Source organism: Talpa occidentalis, unplaced genomic scaffold (assembly GCF_014898055.3).
Source record: "Talpa occidentalis isolate TD23 unplaced genomic scaffold, MPIMG_talOcc4v2.1 talOcc4.13, whole genome shotgun sequence".
In the NCBI taxonomy this organism is placed as follows: Eukaryota; Metazoa; Chordata; class Mammalia; order Eulipotyphla; family Talpidae; genus Talpa; species Talpa occidentalis.
In genome coordinates this window covers 18,983,708-19,002,861 of record NW_023601322.1, presented here as the reverse complement: position 1 = coordinate 19,002,861, position 19,154 = coordinate 18,983,708, and the positions used below count along the sequence as shown (strand labels likewise).

General features: G+C 55.7%; 1 protein-coding gene across 2 annotated transcripts in view; it reads right to left on the bottom strand.

Annotated features, from left to right (window-relative positions):
* SMAD7 (SMAD family member 7) overlaps nt 1-16,865 on the bottom strand; it is a 29,315-nt gene extending 12,450 nt beyond the window's left edge. Inside the window, exons 1-3 of one of the 2 annotated variants that reach the window (XM_037508540.2) lie at nt 16,080-16,865; nt 14,717-14,770; nt 9,103-9,177 (exon numbers count right to left, since the gene is read on the bottom strand). In XM_037508540.2, coding sequence (XP_037364437.1) covers nt 9,103-9,177; nt 14,717-14,770; nt 16,080-16,692 — 742 coding nt within the window. In that variant the 5' untranslated portion in view covers nt 16,693-16,865. The remainder of the gene's footprint in view (nt 1-9,102; nt 9,178-14,716; nt 14,771-16,079) is intronic. The other variant, XM_037508541.2, reaches the window with a different exon arrangement.
* Between the last annotated feature and the right edge of the window lie 2,289 nt (nt 16,866-19,154).

Sequence of the window (19,154 nt, the reverse complement as noted above, 5' to 3'; positions counted from 1 at the left end):
GAAATGGACTTGAACATCAGATATTAAATTAAAATCAAGAGTTGCACCCCCAGATGGTCCCTCATGGGGACTTACAAAAGGAAAGTCAAACACCTGGAAATGGAGGATGAAGTCGCACGGCCCCTCTGTGATTTGCAAGATGATAAATAAGGTAGTTGCAGATATCCTTCACCCCCAGCCTAACTCCCACTGAAGAGCCCAAATGTCTGGGGGGGTCACCTTCACACAGCACTGAGCTCCCAGGTACCGCCAGGATTGGGAAGGTGAATTACAACTTCACCTCCTGCTGCAACTGCTGTTATCTTCAAATCAACGAGTTATGGGGGGCACACATGGAACCAGAGGAGACAGACCTCTGTTTATTCACGAGCTTTGCTTTATCTCAACTCTCAACAGACCACACAACCAAAGCAGAGGCAAAAGCCGATGACAGAGCACTCTGCCTACCCTGCGTGCTCAGACAATCACCCCAGGGGCCCATCCCTGCGTCTCCGCCGTGTCTTACAACACCTCACCCATGGCCCGGCTCCGAGCCCACGGGACCTGGCTCCGCTGTCTTGTAGAAACTGCCTGAGAAGCTGCCCCCTGTTTGCCTCCTCTCCCCCTAACCCCTCGCCAGACAAAACTCATCCACTCCACAGACGCAATACTACCTTCAGGTTAGCCATCACAGCTACTGCTCTCCGTTCCACCAAGCCCCAAGAACTGTGCAGGTTCTGGCACATAGTAGGTGCGCAAAAAGCTTCTGCTGCGTGAATGAACGAAGGCACGCTGGCTCCTCCCACAACAGCGGGCCCACCCAGTTTACACTTGGCAGAGGGAGACACGGGTGAACCCGCCCTGGAGAGGAGCATGCCTTCCAGGCAGGGGTCAGCCAGAAACGCCTAGGCCCTGTCCCCGGCTCCCATGGAGGTGGGAGAAGTCCCTGTCCTCAGCTACTTCCCAGCCAGATCCTGAGGTGTTTCCAAGGCAGGCGCCGGCCGGGCAACCTCTGCGGGCACACCACCTGCCCCCAGCGTTCTGCCTTGGCGCCCTGCTCTGTTTGGACAAGTTACCCTCACTGAGTGTTCAACAATGCTTTTACACACCCCAGGGCTCTTGTTGTATTATGAAAACAAAACAAAGCACGCGAAGGAAAAGGGGTGGGGGGGGGCCTGGAGCAAGTGGGGAACAAGCAAGCCGCAAGCCACACACGTCTCTTTCTTTCTGGTCTCCATCCTAAAGATGGCTTCTTGGCAGCAAGGGACAGGACAGCATCCCATGTTCCACGTCATCTGAACAATGACACTCCAAGAGTGGGCTTAGAGGGCCAGGCATGAGTGCACGGAAATGGGGTTTCCACACCCGGGACGGTACCACCTCTCTTCTCCACAGAGGTGGCAGGTCTGCTTTCTGGCAGAAGCTCCCGGGTGACCGAAGCGCCACATCACCCCCATCCCCCGGGCACAGGGGAGCAATGAAGCCTCTCTGCCTCCTCTTCATTCCTCACAATGCCCTAGAAGTTGTGGCGCTCCTTGGGGCAGGGGAGAGACAGGGCTCTGTGTTTTGAAAAGGAAGGTAGCTCAGCTCCAACCTACTTAGAGCCAGGCACCCCCATTAAGGGGTGGCAGGGGTCAGGGTAAAAAGGTTGAGGGAATGCATAAATTCCTGCCTACCCCAGACCAAAAAATAATAATAATAATAATTTTTTTTTTTTGCAAGTTAAAACTAAGCTAATGACACTGGGTGGGGCTCAGTGTGGAGACTGCAAAGCCAAACCAAAATTCACTTCCAGCCAAGAGCTGCTTGGCCTCACCATTTGGGGAAGGAAGCTGAAAAAGTAATGAAAGATTCCTTAGTAAACCGGGAAATAGGCTGCAGTTAACATTTCAACTGAAGGTGACCCTTCTGGTAAAATATTTTTTTTAATAATAAAAATAACAAAGTTCTCAAACAGCCTCTTTCTTAAAGAAAATGGCCTAAAAGTTCTCGTGGGAGTGGAAGGGAATAAGGGGGGAGAGAAGAAAAAAAAAAAAAGTCACACAAAACAGGGCTGGCCTCCTCTTAGCCCTACCTTTCACGAACAACTCTTTTCTGGAGTTCTTCTCATAAAAGGAATGATGCAATTTCCTGTCTTGTCCCAATATTTCCTGTTCACTTACAAGGTGAAAGTTATCACCCATTTTAAACAACGGTCCTAACTAAACTCCACAGAAAGTTCCTTTTCTCCAGTCAGTGCTTCATCCCTATCACAAAATCTCCCCATGGTAGGTTATAAATACTATCATTTTCTGCACCTTTCAAGAGTGAGCTTAACATAAAGCCTCATTGTCTCTATGGCAAATACCTCATCTAGGGGCACAGGCCACCGGATACTCCATGGGAGACGTGGGAAAGTCTGGGGGTGGGGGAGGCAGCCCCCCAAGTGGTTGGGCAGAGTTGCCACCATCAATAGAATGTTGCTTTCTTGGTGTGTTAGCCACTAAATTGAGAGCTGTGCCTCAGCAGTTAATAATATCTTCCCGCTGAAAATAGCCCAGAGAGGAAGCCTCTCTGTGACAGTAGGCAGGCCGCCAGGCTCTGGGCTGGCCATTCAATACGGAGCAAGAAAGATGGTAGGGCCCGTGGTGACCTCCCAGTGGCCACGCCGTACAGTATCCTTTCCCGAGGCTCCCGCAAAGGGAGGGCTCCTGGACCAGCCTCCTCTGCAGCCCTAGAACTTCAGCCAGGAGGTCACCTCAACCAGGGGCACCACCAGCAGGGCCAGAGGAAGGATCTGGGTCATCCAGCAGCCGGGGACGGGGGTTCACTGACCCCAGGCTTTGGGGGGCAGTCCCGGCTAGCAAAGTGTTGGTGACCCACAAGTTACCCATTTTGAGGCCAGCTGGGCAGCAGGGAACCAACCAGACGGGGCAGGCCAGGGGAAAACAGCATCTGGAGCAAGAAGGGAACAAGTGCACTCATTTCCCCCGGGAAGGTCAGGAAAAAGTAACCACCGGCAACTTTCCTGCCTCTCATTTCTGCAACCCGCCTGGAAAAGGGAAGGTCTGAGGTCAAAAGTCAATACTGATCGGTGCCTGCTTCTGCAGGTGAAAAGACTCAAAGAGCCGGGTACCCCAGCACTGTGCCTCCCACCCCGGGAGACGTCAGAGGTGCTTTGGAAACGAGTGTCTCCCACAGAGATTCCAGGCACCAAACAGAAGTCTCTCCATTTTTATTCTCCAGAGCCATGGTTCTTCACCAATTATCCAAGTATCTGCATGTGTTTCAAAGCTACCACAGATCCCAACATTTTAAACTTGGTAAAATAGACACAACATAAAATTTACCATTAGTGGGCCCCCCCCTGGTGGCGCAGCGGTTGAGCGCTGGGCTGCGAAGCTGCCCGCAGCCTCTGCAGCGCCAGTTCGATCCCCGGCCACCGGCGAGGGTCCCACAAAAAAAACAAAAACAAAAACAAAAAAAACCATTAGTGATGCCATGTGCCTCCTCGGAGTTAAACAGCCATCACCACTACCTGGTTCCAGAACATCTCTATTACCCTACAAGGGATCCCTGTCCCAGTCACTTTGATGTCATTCCCAACAGCTAAGCAAGCTGAACAAAGGTAGAGCTCATCAGCCTTTCCCCTCGAGTTTCTACAACCAAGCAAAAGTCTTGTTTGAGACGGGACATTCAAATTTTTCATGGCAGAAGCAAAACCAGACAGAGAAACCTTGCACAGCCACCAGAAATACTTCCCCCTACAGGAACACCGAATTCCGTACGCCCCTCTACACCAGAGGGTCTGCAGCCTGTCTGCACCCTGCAATCACATGCAGAGTTTCCAAAATGCTGCTGCCGGAACCCCCAGACAGTGTGATTTCAGCATATCCCAGGGGTTCCAGCGTACAGAGAGATCTAGAACCACGATCCCACCGGTCAAGGTGCTGTCCCAGCTTCAGGCTCCAGCCCCACCAGGAGCTCGATCACTGCACAGTACCAGCAACAAAGACGAAAAGGAAGTCAAACTTGATCATTTCCTCCTTTTTCACTGGCCCTTGGCTCTGGGCTGGTCCTAGAGGTCCCATAGGTCTAGACATCCTCCCAGCCAGCCAGGCTCTGCTAAGCAGGGATGGGATAGTGTGCGAGACTGTAGCCACAAGCTACACAGCATCAGGGGCCCTCACCTGGCTGGGCTGTTCTGCCTCAATGACAAGGACAGGTGAGGCAGCAGCCCATCTAGTCTGGCTAGAAGATCTGCCCGAAATTTGCCCCAAACACTTTCATTTGCCCCAAACACCAGCATAGTTAACCCCTGCCTGGATGCCTCATTCTTTCCATGACAAAAGCGTTTTATCAGTGAGCACTCTCCAGGATGAGTGCATGACCTCCCAGCATTGTAGGAGGCAGCACTTGGCCTGCAGGCCTCGACTGGTCTTCCCCAGGGAGTAGGTGTGAGCCAGGTGAGCCAAGGGCATTTCCCTGGCATTTAGGGAGATGTGGATTGAGTCCCTAGAGATTCAGACTGTCGCTTCTTGCTGTTCACGGTCATAGGTCATATATACAAGTCTATCTGATCCCTGAAGCTCATGCCCTTGGCCTTTGACCGCTTTCATGAGCTCAATCCATCTCAGTCCCCAAATCAGCTCAGTCAAGCCACCAGCTGCTTGTTCCAGGGCTTGGGAAGGAGACATCAAAAACACAGCACAGGCACCCAGGCCAAGGCTCCCAGTTTGCCATCAGCGTTTCAATTCAGACAATAAATAATTGTTCACAGACAGTTGAATAACTTTCCTTAAAAACAGGATAGAGCAGTCTTTCCGAGGCTACTTGGTTTGCACCCAAGCTGACCGTGGACTGAGCCAGGATCACATTTTGAGATTATGTTGGTATTTTTGAAGACTCTTTCTCTAACGCTGTCACAGATGCCAGCAGGGATCAAGAGGAGCGAACACCATTCCCTTCCTGGAAGGATGCTCACCTACAGGATGCTCCCATCACCCAGACTTGGGAACTAGATCTGTCTTAGTGGGTCTGCTAAATGTAGCATACCAGACCCTGCAAGGATCCTTTCAAGCTAAAGAGCAGGACGCTTGATCACCCTGGGATAATGGGCATACATCCACGAGGTATGACCGGGAACTCCCGGGATGGGGGGTGGGGGTGGGGGGGCGGCGCACGCATTGATGTACTTTGCATCCCAGACGCTGAACGGTGGAATGCCTTGTTAATAAGATTGGAACCATGGGTATGGGTCGGGAGGATGATTTACCTGATCAGGGGACTAACCCTCCCTAACGCCCTAAATAACAAATCATATTTTCAGTTGGACTCATGTTTTTCTCTTTGTCATCCTATCAATAAAAAGGCCAAGATCTTGCTCTTCGGGCAGCACCCTGCACTGTACAGCCTGCTTCACGACTCCCCTTCATCAGTGTGGTGTTGCTGATGCAAGAGCACTCCAGCCCATGGGTTGCTGGAATGGTGTCTCTCCAATAATCCTGACTTTGCAGAGCCACAAATGAGGTTCCTCAACCCCTGCCCCCAAAGACATGTCCATGCTTATGTTGCCTCCCTCTCCTTGAAATCCACAGTGGCACTTCTTTTGAAGTTTAAATAACTACAAGTGGGTTGCTGGCATCCAGTCCCTGCCTGAACGGTGGGCATGGCAGAGGCCCAGCCAGTTCCTGACAATAGTGTATCAGGAGGAGGCTGGCAGTTGAGTCTGCAGCTGAGTAACCTAGAACTCGCAAGCGAGAGCATGCTCTACTACCCACCCAAACCAGGACAGCAGACAAGCTAAATGAAAGCCCTCCCAGAAACTCCAGATGGAGGCTGCAAAGATGACAGCTTCTAACACATGCTTTTAATTAGCAGTGATACAGTGAAAGCTCTGGGAGTAAATCCTTTCCATTCCCACCACTGAGCTAAACTGAGATGCTTCCCGTCTAAGTCAGACCTCTCCAAGGTGGGTCTTCCTGGGCCAGGGCACATTCCAAAGCAAGGGCCTGTTCCGGAGCTGCACGCCTTCCAAGAGACACCGTGTTTGGAGAGCTGAACTCGGGTTGCCAATTCACAATTCAGAACCTATTCACAACACACCCCCTGGCCCCCCACCCCCGCAAGTGCATAACCTCACGGAGAAGCCGCCCCCGACCATCCACCAAGCCAACGTGAGAGGGACTCGGGCCCATCCCCAGAGCCTGCCCGTGGGCATCTGTCTGCTCGTGTGTCAGCGCACGGGCTGGTCTCTCTGTATGTCTGCAGCACGGGTGCATGCGCGCACACACACACTCACAAACACACACACACACCCATGCACCAAGCAATCCATCTGTCTCAGAAAGCCGGCTGTCAGAAATGAAAGTACAATCTCCTGGAACCGAGTCACAGCCTTCTAAAAATGTGCCGTTTTCCCAGACTGGGGAAACTTGCAGGGGTGGGGTATGTTTCACTGCGAGTCCCGTAGGTCCAGGCCTGTGTCTCACCGGCCAGCCCCAAGCTCGCAGGCTGGAATTCCAACCTGCAGCCAGCAGGCCTGCTCCCAGGGCTCCTACCCGCCCACTCCCCTTCCTCGCAGGAAAGGGAAGGGCCAGCCTTGGAGTCACCCCGGCATTTCAGGAGGGGGGCCTGCCTTTGAGCACACCCCACCCCCACCTCTGAGGCACCACATTTTCACATTCGGCTGTTTTTTCTTTCCCTTCTTCCCTTGCCAAGAGAATCAAGCCCTGGCTCCCGATCCCGACCTTCCTCCCACCCTAAACTGAGCCCCATTCATTAAGCCCGCACTCCGCCAGGGCAGGACAGGAAGGAAAACAGCACACAAGGCCTGTGAAAGAGACACTCAGAGAGGTTATTTCAAGGGGGAGGAGGGAGCAAATCCTCGCATCCACCACTCCCCACCTTGATGCCCTCCTTCCTGAAATAGGCGCCCACCCTCCGGCCTCTGCTAACCCCTTCCCCTCGGGGGGCCTGCCCCATTCGGCCACCACAGCCCCTGCTGGCCTCTTCCTCTGCAAGAGGGACACACCCAGCCCCCCCTCCACCCCCATGGAAAGACCAGCTTCTTGGAATGGAGGAGGTCTGGGCTTTCTCCGTTTGTAAAACCCTCTGCCCTGGCCCAGGGCCACTAAAATCATCTTTTGGGGGTGCATTCTTGCTAGAAAGGACATAACCCTGGGTTTTCTCCATGCCCATCACCTCCCCTCCAGACACCCCCAAACCATGGCACTAACCCAAGACACAGTTTCTCCGATTTCTCCCCACGGCACATTATTAATAAACTGCTCCAACTCCACACGGAAAGAAGAAAGAGCTCCAACTTTGAAGCCTTGGGAATTAGTAAATCAAGAGCTACAATTCAAAACAAATGCTCTTTCATGTGGAGGGCCCCCCTTTTCTTCTTTTTGCAGTTTTGTTAAACCACGGATCCCTCCAGAAACACACCACTCCTCCCTAGCAGCTCCTCATTAATCTCCATGGTGGCAGTTACCTTGGGGGGAGTGGTCAGGCTTTGCGGAAGACGGCGCCCACCCCTCTCAGCTCAGAAGGGGCTGCGAGGGTCAGGCCTCTGCTTAGCTTAGCGGGTGACACTGTGAGGAGGCGCCCGGCCTGGTGGCTCGGCTGGTGTCGTCATTTCCTCCAGCAGAGGAGACAGACAAGATGTTATCAATAAGACAAACCTCCCGAAGAGCCCCCTTTCAAAAGCTACCACTTCCCTTGCTTATTTCATGTGGTTCGGAGGGGCTGGGGCTCCTCCCTGCACATTCAGGATTTAAAAAATAAAACATCTAACTACATCCTGAGTATGTTATTTTGCCCAGACCCTTTCCTCTCCCTGGCCTTCTTTCTTTCAGGAACTCGCTCAGCCTTAGAAAGCAAAATGAAGCAGTTCACCCCACTGCTGCCCGCTCTCCCTCCCCCACCCCCCCAGGTCCACTCCCAGCCTGGAGCCCCTTCCCTCCAGCTCCATCCTCATTAGGAGCTTTGAGTAAACAATACCCTCTGTCTCAGATAACAGGCAGAGTATATACTGCACTGAAATAAAAACAAACAAGGGACTCCTTAAAGACATTCCCAGCAAGCTCGAGGAGAGCCGGGAAGGGGACTCTCCCAGATGACCCAGGTCTCAGCAATGCTTGATCAATTAGAGGTCACCCTCCCACCCCCCACACAATGGGGGTGCACCAAAGACAGTTCTACAGCTGCCATTTGAGCTGCCACAACCCTACACCAACATCCCAAAGGCAAGAGATGACAAATGCCTGGAACGCTGAGCGTATTTTGTTCAGGTCACTTTCCCTTTGCTTTGGCTACTTCTTAGAAAATTCGGCGACAGCACACTGGGGAGGGGGAAGCAGGTGGAAATCGGATGTCTTTAGAATAAAATGGCAACACCTCCCACTGCCATTGCTAGTATATTTCTCCAAGTTTAGGAAATGTATATTTCTAGTATATTTCTCCAAGTTTCCTCCGTCGTTCAGGAAATGCAGCTTGGGCATTGCCCCTCGTCCAGACCCAAAACCCTCAGCACTGGCATTCCAAGCCTTCATGACCTCAGCCCCAGGAAAACCCACCCTCCTGAGGAGCAGGGTTACTAGCACCTACTGTCTGCAGTGCCCCACCCTGGTCCTCTAGTACCCATCAGGCCCTCCAGAAGCTGCACTAAACCAGACTGGAATTAGGGATTGGAGAGGAGCATCATGAATATCTACTCTCAGCTCCCATCCTACACCTGGGATCTGTCTTCAGCAAGTTCCCAAAAGGTGAATCCATCTTCCTTCCAGGCACCTGGTGCACCAAGAGCAAGAGCCAAAGAGAGCTTAAGTCTATGACACCAAAGTCACCGAGTGGAAGCCCATGGAGTAGGAGTTACTTGACAGTCGCCACAAAACACAGCACAAGCCCATCCCAAGGGAGACCCCAGCTCTGCATCCATGTAGGGGGCCCAGCCTCCTGACGTGTAAGGGACTGCAGAGTAACAGGCAAAGGGCAGCAGTCACCACGATTTGTCCAATTTAACACACATGTAAGCGAGAATTAATTCCACACCAGCTGGGGTGGCAGCAGGCCATCCCCATCTCTCCAGTCTCCAGTCATTTCAAGAGATTCTGGAATCGCCAAGAAAAGAGGATGTCTTACCTGAAAGCCCCCCAGGGGCCAGATAATTCGTTCCCCCTGTTTCAGCGGAGGAAGGCACAGCATCTGGACAGTCTGCTGTGGAAAGGGGAGAGAAATAAATAAATACACAAATAAACAAAAACACCAAGATTAATTTTTAAGCACATTCTAAACAGCATTAAAGAGAAACCACACATTCCAAGCGGCTGACTCCCAGCCGCGATGCTGATTATTAATGGTCTGCTCAGGCTTCACTGCCCATCATAAGACAGACCACAGCACCTTGTCACCCGTCTGGGCTCCAGGCAGCCAGTTAATCATTAGCCAAGTCAGGCTCGATCACAGACTGGCTGGAATTTCTCTTTTATTGCAAGCCCTCCATTGAAGAAACGAGGTAGTTCCCAAGGTCAAAGGAGGTCTGGGTTCTGCTCTCTCAAGCCTGGCTGCTGCCTCCCCCCACCATCTTTCCCAGGGAAAAATCAAGGGCAAAGCCTCCTTGCTTGGCTTCTGGGGCCCCAAAGCCACCCCCACAGACTGGTGCCTGGCACTTATCTTTCAAAAAACATCCAAGATCTTTAGGATTTTCTCAAACCGGTGTGGCGTGGAAGGGTTTTTTGTTTTTTTTTTTTCCTTTCTAATTGCGGTGTAATGAGTAGAGCAAAGCACAAAAGATCTCAAGTACAACTGAATGAATTTTACTCATGTGTACACCTGTGTAAAGCCACAACCCGATCAAGTACATTCTCAGCAAGGATCCCAGCCGGAGGGGAAATGTTCTACCTCCTTCCAGGCCTAGTCCAAACTCCCCATCTCTGGAAACCTTCCCGGGCAACCCCAGACCTGCAAGGCTGCCTGCCCTCAGCTCCCATAAAAACTTCCTGGCACCCAGCACTTGGAGTTCCCTTCTGCCGTCCTTCCTGATCTTTCCCCTCAGATCCCGTCTGCCCTTAACTAGGCTCTCTAAGCTTCTCCAACTCCTCAGCCACCCTCAGGTGCTCGCAGCAGTGACCTAAATGTTAGCAAGTGTAATGACAATTCCAGCTGAGAAACAGAGTCCCTCCAAGCAATTAAAAGAAAAAATATGCCCATGAACTACAACTAAATAGCCCCTAAACAAAAATGCACAAGACCTGTAAATTGAGCGTGCGCCACAGCCAATGCCAAACCCACTGAAATCCAAAGGCTGGCTCAAGAACGAGGCTTTCCAGCTCTGCAGCCAACACACCAGGTTGGATGGTACAAATTCCAGTCCCCCCCCCAACCCCACCCCAGGCCAATAGCAGGATGGCCCTGGGGTGCACATTATCAGCTTCCTGCTGAAACTACTTGGCCTGGGGCGAATAGAAAGCCAAGAGAAAGGGTTGCCTGGAGGCAAATGGCACTGGCCAGCAGAGGCCTTCAGGAGTCCAGGGCCTGGCAAGGGTCGGGACTAGGGGGCTGAGTCTGGCCTACACATAGCCCCACATCACCCCTGTGTTTCTGCAACCTACCCATACAACTCCAAGGTTCTGTCTCTAATCCCTCTGCAGCATTCTCCCGACTCTCTTCTTCTGGAAAAACAACTTTTTAAGAATTCTCCTCAACAGGGGCGGGGGAGTCGAGGAGTGGCGGCAGCAGGCAAAGAGCAAAGACGGTATGTGCAATTTCATTTTATCAGGGTAAAGTATAACTCCTAACAGGAATATACAGTTTTACAGGATACACTTAATCAAATGGAAAACAATAGGGGGAGGCAGGAAATGGAGTTGCTTGCTAAATGCTGTATCTCCTGCACTTTCTAAAACTACTTTAGGGCTAGGCTTGGAAGACACCCCCACATTAAACATGATGACTTATCCACGGCCACTCCCAGCCCCCCTCCCCAGCTCTGGCTGGCTCAAACCCAGGGGCAAGGTGTGTTTCAAAGGGAAAGCCCGGCATCTCAGGGCAGAGCTGGGACCACATTCAGGGTGTCAGCCTGTCTCAGATCAAAGGCAAGCCAGCTCTGCACTGGCAACCACAAGCGTTTGTATGAAATGGTGCTCTGCCCTTCTGCAGCGCCTTTGATCTCCGGAGGGATTTACAAACATTAATTAGGCCTCCCTACCACTCCTGTGAAGTAGTAAAGTATACCTGTTCAACACGCACCCAGGTAAACTGAGGCGTCATTGACTAGCCCAAGGGGCCACCCAGTGAGCTGGGCTATACCCAAGAGCTGGGCCTATACCCAAGAGTTCGCCCTCCCCAGACAGGTCAGCAGTCCCAACTCTCTTCCCTGCAGGTAGGCAGGCCGAGACTGTCTTCAGCATCCAGACAGGCCTCAAGCTACTGCTGGGCTCGTAAAGGTCAAAAGAGCCACACCTCCATCCCTCGCCCACAAAAAAAGCTCTAAGTCAAAGTTTTAGTTCCTGCCTGGTGGCCCACTCCTCAGAACCCAGACTGGCACGCACACTCACCCACACAGGAGCTCTAGGCCACTCCTGGCTCTCATCCACCACTCAGTATTACTTTGCACCCAACGAATGCTGGGTTCTATGGAAGGAAAAAAGACTGTCCCCCCTCCTGGCAGGAGGGGTCCTTGACAACTCAAAGAATCACTGGAGTAGCCAAGGTGTGAACTATGGGAAGACAACAGGTGAGGGAGCTGGGGACCCCCCCTCTCTCACCTAGAGAATGGTTCCCGGAGAGCCAGGATATTCTTGCCAACTTAGATCTGAGTTTCCTAAGTATCCTCAGGGACAGGAGTCGCCCCACCAACACCACTAATACACCCCAGAGTGTGCCAGTTCAACCAGCATATCCCAAATGTTCAAAGCTCTGCCCCAATCCACGACGCAAATGAACCCTGGCTATGGAAGGACAATCCACTACATTGGAATCATCACATTTTTAGGCAGACACATCATCAGGTTTGCAGAGTGAATGAATGAACCAATAAATAAGCAAATGAATGAATCATCTAATCTAACTCTTTAATCATCTGGATTTCAAAAGAGGCCTGGAAAAGTTGAAAGTGGCATGAGTTAAGAGGTAAAAAGCAGGACTAGATCCCAGACTTCTCAACTAGGCTTTGGAAGGCTTAATTTGCCAATGGTCACTGGTCACCTGGGTCCTCAGCCTAAGCAGTGAGACTGCACCCCGCAATGTGCTCCCCAGCAAGTCATCCCTTAGTAGCCTTTCAGACCACTGGATACAGACAGCAGCCCCCCACTCCATAAACTGAGATCTAATTTCAAACAGCATGTTCTTACTCCGTTGTAAGATTGGGGTGGGGGTGAAGGAGGGTGTCTTCCTGACTTCTGATGTAGCCACAAGTCAGTCACCTTGTCCCAGGTTCGGACACACTCCTTTGCCAGATGACCCCACCAGCTTGGGATCACCCAGCACCCAGGAAGACAAAGGCCAAGCTCTCCCAGAGGCTTGGACCAGAACAAGGAACCCCGTTCCTTGAGTCCCTCCAAAGGTTACAGGCTGAAGTCCCCTTTCCACGGTCTCTTCCCCAAACTGGGGACTACACAGAAGGATTCCCTTCTTGTGCAACTGGTTGAGTTTAACAGTTGTCCATTTAAAAGCTGGCGCCTGGTTCTAACCTAGCAACTCAGACCAAAATGTCAACCTAGGGCTTAGAAACTTAATGTAAGCGGCTGATCTAAACTGCCTGGCCAAACGCTCTCCCAGATACAAGGTGAGGCTAAAAACCTGGGGCCACGCCTGTCTTTGTGTCTGACCCCGAGGCCTGGGGCCCTAGCTGCCTGCCCGGCCAGCCCCCTCCAGTCCCAGTCCTGGCTGCCCTCCAAGGGAGCTTGGGAGCTTCGCCTCTTACCACTCTCCTGTCCTTACACCAGGGCACCTTTTTTTCATTCCGTTTTTTGCTTTGTTTTAAACAAAACGTTTTGGGTGAGTAACCAGCTGTTTGAGTTTCCGAGTGGCAGGTTAATCACTTCCTATTGGCTGATCTGCAGAATTTTTCTCCCCCTTGAAAATGGCACATTCCTGTCTTTGTGGCTTCTCTGTTTACACACATTTTGCTACCTAATGTCAACACTTGCTAATGAATAAATATATCACTCCACTCACTGAAAATGAGGTCCTGGCCTGGCAGAATGACTGCTTAAATCCTGCGAACAGATTTATCCCGGCATCTCTGCAGCAACACGGCTCCTCTTTTCTATGCTTTTAGGAAGTTCCTGGGAACACTGATTGCCACTATCAGGACCAAAAGGACTGTTCTGTTTCTCTCTTCTAAAGAAAACCTCCAAAGTTGAAGACGATGGAAGGAAAAACACAAACAGGACAGTGATGGTCCCTGGGAAAACCAACCTCAGGAAAGAATTCCTGCAGTCTTGAAGCCAAAAACCCAGACAAGTTACATTCTTTCTCTAGAGAGCTTGGTAATTTTCAGTTAACGTTTGTTACAAATACACAGAGAGCTGGTTATCTCCTCATTAATGACCATTTATCTGGTGTTTTGTAAATCGAAAGCAAAATATCACATGCTTCGCAGGCCACTTATTAAGGCACCAGGCAAGCAGCAACGCCTTCCCGACTTGAGGGAGCGGTGCGGTCCCGGGAGGGCTGGCTGAGGAGCATGGGCTTCGGTTACACCGTTCATTAAAGTATTTAATTTATGACAACGCCCCAGCAAAACTTTTAATTAGTGGGGGGAAAGGCCCAACAGCCAAAAACTCAGGAGGTGGAAGGACTTGTAGAATTCCAAGAGCGAAATGGTGCCCAGCCCTTCACTTTTCCTTCTCCCAGAACCTTGGCAAAATGAAAATATCACAAGCCTGGCATTTTTCAACCACCAGGATCCAGGCCGGCGGCCTAAAGTTACAATTCCTATTTTCAGCACAGGGTTCTCCCGCTGTAAGAAGGGGCTTCAGAACAGAGACCAGGGTTACCCCAAATCCCAGTTCTGCTGACACTTCTCCCCCGACACTGTCAGCTCCATGGGGTGAGCTCCTGCACCGCCAGCCAGAAGCTGAGTGCAGACAACCACAACAGGGCTGGTGCCAGTCTCACATGGGCTTTTGCCCTGGCCCCGTGCCATCCCGTGACAAAGCAACAGTCAGGCAGAGCTATGCTAAAAACTTTTATGCCCCTACCAAGAATGCAGAGAACCAGGGATAGTGCTGACTTGCTGGTGACAGGAGGAATCCCAGGGGGTGGGGGCTGCCTTTACTTCTTCAATGTTCTAACCTCTTACTCCAAACCAATCTTCCCTCTGCAACCTTTTTTGACTTCTTCCCTTCCATCAAGTTACCCTTCATCCCCACTGATTCCTCTGGCACTCACAAAATCTCCTAATTCTCCCATCTACCTGTCTTGTTTGTCTCCCAAGACATTTCTTCCTGGCTCAAACTCCACGTGTTAAAGTTAAGCCCAGTCTGACCAGGTAGTGCAAACACATGAAAAAGGAATAAGTTAGACATACCTAGCAAATGCCCTCCCCCCACCCACACACACACATTTTAAGTTATACAAATATAGATCCAGTCACAACAACAAAACAGAAAAATGCACAAAATTCCAACAGAGCAACCAGGGAGCAAACCCAGGGCCTCCCCAAGCCACTGCCTAGACATCAAAATCTGGTGTCTCTAGACTCCATTTCTAACTTCAGACAGCCTGGGTATTTTTTAAACCATCTACTCACCAGTTGGTTTGAGAAAATCCATCGGGTATCTGGAGTAAGGAGGAGGGGGCGACTCTGGAATTAAAAAAGTAAGAGAAAATAAAGGCCGAGCCATGAGAAAGAGAGATAGAAACTTATGATAACAGAGGCATTCTTTTAGCCCAACTGTTTGTCTTAGCTGTGGGGGTTGGAGGCAGGGCCGCGAGGCGGTGATTGCCTTGATATTTAGCTGTCAGATAAACAAAAGAGGCCGCCTGGCGCCAGCCTCGGCGCTCCGCTCCTCCACGTCTGCGGCGGCGCTCCGCCGGCCCGGCTGGAAACCACCGGCTCGGCCGCGGCTCCACCAGGACCGCGCGTTTCCCAGCTCGCAGGCTGGGGGCGACAGAGCCCCCTCCACGTCCCAGAACTTCAGACCCGGCTCCCACCGGCCCCCCAGTATCCACCCCGCCCCACCCCACCCCCGGGGGCGCAATTCCACCCTGCCCCCGCCGCTCCGCCGGGCACCCGCGCCAGGAACACGAGGATCCACCTCTCCCCCCACCCCCCTGCCCCCCGGGACGAGCCCTAAAAGTGTGGGTGCTCTCGGGAGGCTCTGTTAACACCCGGGGTGCACACGCCCGGTCTCCCCACCCGCACATCGACGTGGAGAAGGGGAGCAGCGGAGAGGGCTGGAGGAATACAGCGGAGGCTGGGGGCGCAGACCTGAAGCCCAGGTCCCAGCGCGCAAAGGCGCAGACGTCAGGGAGACGCAGTGGGCGACTCTGCTGGCAAGGAGCACGGAGGAGACAACCCAACATCTCCTAACAGTTTGCTCTTTTCCACCCCGGGCTGGCGGAGTGGAGAGTAAATATCCAGTGGGGTCTCCCGCGCTCATCCCTCGGCCCCCGACCCTGGCCCAAAGCTGCCGGCCCGGGCAGCCCCTGGACCACTTAAGCCCGGCGCGACTCTCCTCGTTCACTGAAGGAGCAGAGACTCCCCAGCCTTGGCGACTCGCTTCTCCCAGCCTTCCTTGGCGGGCTTGGACCTGGTCCAACTCGGCCACACACACCTCCCTCAACGCCTTTCCGGGTGCGGGGGAGGCGTGACCCCCCACTTCTTTCTGCGTCCCCTGGCCGCTCCGGAAACGAGGGCGTCTGAATTTTAACCGCATGTCTGTAGAGTGTGCGCAAGAGTCGTGCCCAGGGCCCCCCTCGGGGCAGGAGGAGAAAAAACTGCGAGGGAAACCCCAGGGAATACCCTTCCAGTTCCCCGGGTCCCTTCTCTACTTTTGTCCCCCAAGTCTCCCCCCTCCCTCCGGGGAAGCAGCCGCGGGCCCCGCTCGCGGGATTTCCTTCCACGCGCGGCCGCAGGGCGAGGGGAAGGTGGGCGCGCAGCAACTTCTTACCTAGTTCGCAGAGTCGGCTAAGGTGATGGGGGTTGCAGCACACCAGCTCGGGGTTGATCTTCCCGTAAGATTCACAGCAACACAGCCTCTTGACTTCCGAGGAATGCCTGAGATCCGGCCACCTGAACACTTTGCACAGCAGAAGGGGGAGCGAGTAGGACGAGGTGGGCTGCGCGGGCTGCGCGCCGGCGGGCGCCCCCAGGCCCAGCCTGCAGTCCAGGCGGCCGGGCAGCAGGAGACACGCGGTGCGCGCGCCGCCGCGGGACTCCACGGCCTGGAGCAGCAGCTCCAGCTGCCGCTCCTTCAGTTTCTTGAGCACCGAGTGCGTGAGCGCCTTCAGATCCGCCTCGGCGCCCCCGGCCGCGCCGGCGCCCGCGGCTGGGGGGTGGGGATGGTGGTGACCTTTGGCACCTCGGACCGCCTTGCCCAGGCAGCAGCCAGCCCTGCCTGCGCCGTCGCCACCCGCCCCATGCGCCCAGCCGTCCGTGGCCCCTTCTCCGCGCAGCTCGCCTCCGCCTCCGACGCCCCCCGCGCCCTCCTCCTCGTCCTCGCCGCCGGGCGCACGGCTTCTCCAGAGACGCCGGACGAGCGCAGATCGTTTGGTCCTGAACATGCGGGGCGAGGAGGCGAGGAGAAAAGTCGTTTGCCGGCTAAGGAGCGAACATGACCTCCGCACACCATGAAGAAGTCGGGCGCCGAGTTGGGGCAACAGACGCAGGCGACAGCAGCAGCAGCAGGGGCCCGGACAAGAGCGGCGGCGGCCCGAGGGGCGCTCCGTGGCATGCGCCAGTCTCCCGGAGGCCGGGGCGCGCGCGGGGGCCCGGGGGCGCCCGCCGGGGCTCGGGGGCCTGCGCTCTGGCTGCCCCACCCCGCGCGGCCCGCGCCGTGCGCGGCTCTCCGGCCCCGGCGCACCCGAGAGGAACGCGGCCGCCGCTGCCCTGGGGGCGGTGAAGCCCGCCCTGGTCGGCGCCTCCCCAAAAAGAGGCCCCCCCGCAGCGTCGCCCGAGTGTCAGGCTCGCCAGCCTCGGCTTCCTACATGGAAGACCCGCGGGGGCAAAAAACGAAAGGCGTTTCTGGGCGACTGGCGGGAGGAGAAAAAAGCCTCTTTCCCCCTTGCTAAGCAACTTAATTTGGGGGTGGGGAGAAGCAGGCAATTAAAAAAAAAAAAAAAAAGCAGGCACGCGATTTATTTTTTTTCCTCTATATCCTTAGTAACCGGATCTCCTCGAATTCCGCGCACACGAAGACTCGGGGGAGGGGGCCGGGTGGACTTCACCCCGCAGGAGATGTCTGGCGAAATGAGGAGGCTCGCTCAAAACCTAAGAGCCAAATATGCAGAACCCAAAATGAAAACACCGCCTCCTCCCAGCGCGGAGGTCTGGGGGCGTCCAGATGGATCTGGGGTTTAAAAAAAGAAAATGTTTACAAAGTGGAGCAAGACGGTGGAGGGGTGGAAAAAGCGTATCCACGAGTTACGTCCCCCTTTTTTCCTTGCAGAGCCCCGCCGCGCTGCCTCTCCTCTCCTTGTGCCAAAAAAAAAATCGTGTATTTTTTTTAATCCACAGAAAGCTCCGGCCGGGCGGCTCCGGTCCTCCGCATCGGGGTGCTCGGGGAGAGTCTCTGGTCTTTCCTCTCGCGCTTCCGGGGGCCGCGTCCTCGGCGGGGACTTCCTCGGGGCCGGCGGGGGCGCCGGGGCCGGAGATGCTGCTGCGGCGGCAGCGCCCCGCGGGCTGACAGCGCGGGGGAGGGCGGCGCGGCGGCGGCGGGCCCCCGGCGGGTCGCGCGCTCTCGCCCCCCGGGGCGCAAGCTGCTCCTGGACGCGGGGGCCGCCGGCGCCCCCTCCCCGGCTCGCGCCCGGCCGCCGCGGCTCTCCGTGCGCGCTGCCCGCCCCGACCCGGCTGCGGCGGCGGGAGGCCCGGGTGTCCTCGAGGCGCCTCCTCCTCCGAGACTCCTCGTCGCGCCCGCGAGCCTCCCGATCCCCGTCCGCCCTCTCCCGGCGCTCGGGTCCTGCTGCGGCCGCCGCCGGGGCGCGCGGGCCGGACTCGGGGTCCCCGGGGCCGGACTCGCGGCGGCTCGGCGCCGGCGGGCGGGCTCTGCCTCGGCGGCTCTCTCCGGCGCGCGGCGAGCGGCCCGAGCGCGGCGCCCGGCTGGCTCGGCTGGCGCGGCTCGGGGACAGGCTCCTCCGTGCGCCGAGCGAGCTAGTGTGCCCGGGGCTCGCCGCCTCCCGCAAGGCCTCCCGCCCCCGCCCCCCGCCGCCCGCCCTCCCCAGTCCGCCCCCTTCCCTCCCCCGCCCCCAGCCGCCGCCGCCTCCCGCCCGCCTCCCGCCGCCCCCGCCCCCCGGGCCCTCCGCGCCGCGGCCTCCACTGCGCAGTGGCGCGCCCGGCTCCGGCCTCGTCACGTGGCCGTCTAGACACCGTGTCGCTTTAAAAAAAAAAAAAGCGATTGTGTTTCGCAAACAACAGATCGGGTTTCTAAAAGCTATTTCTTCCCCCCGCGCCCCCCCGCCACCGCCGCCCGCTCCGGGGCCGCCGCGAGGGGACCGGCGGGGGGCCCGGGAGACGGGGCGTGGGGGCGCCCCCGGGGTCGCCGGGACCCGGCCGCGCAGAGCAGAAGCGGCGAGACCCGGGGGCACCGGGCGGCTCGGCGGCGAGCGCCGCGGCGGGGCGAGCCGGCCGCTGGGGGCCGCGTTTGGCCCCCGCCGCCCCGGCCTCGCCGTGCCCGGCCCGCGCGCGCTCGCCCGGCGCTCCATTCATTCGTTTTGTCTCAGGGCCCTGGCGGCGAGTCCCCTCGGCGCGCCCGGGGAGGGGAGGAGGGCGCTGTCTCGGCCTGGAGACATGGACACGGGGCTGGAGCGCGGCCCTGGGAAGTGCGCGCTGGAGGGAACAGCCGGGCCGCGAGGGCGGGAGGCGGCGAGTGTGACCTCAGCGGCGGCCGCGCGCTCCCGCCCGCCCTCTCCCGCTCCGGGCTCGGGTTTCTAGGACTGCCTGGAGAAGTGTGTCTTGTGCGCAGCTCTGGAATGCATTTGGCCGGCTGACGAGCTGCGAGGGGCAGCATCCCGGAGGCAGGCGGGGTGGG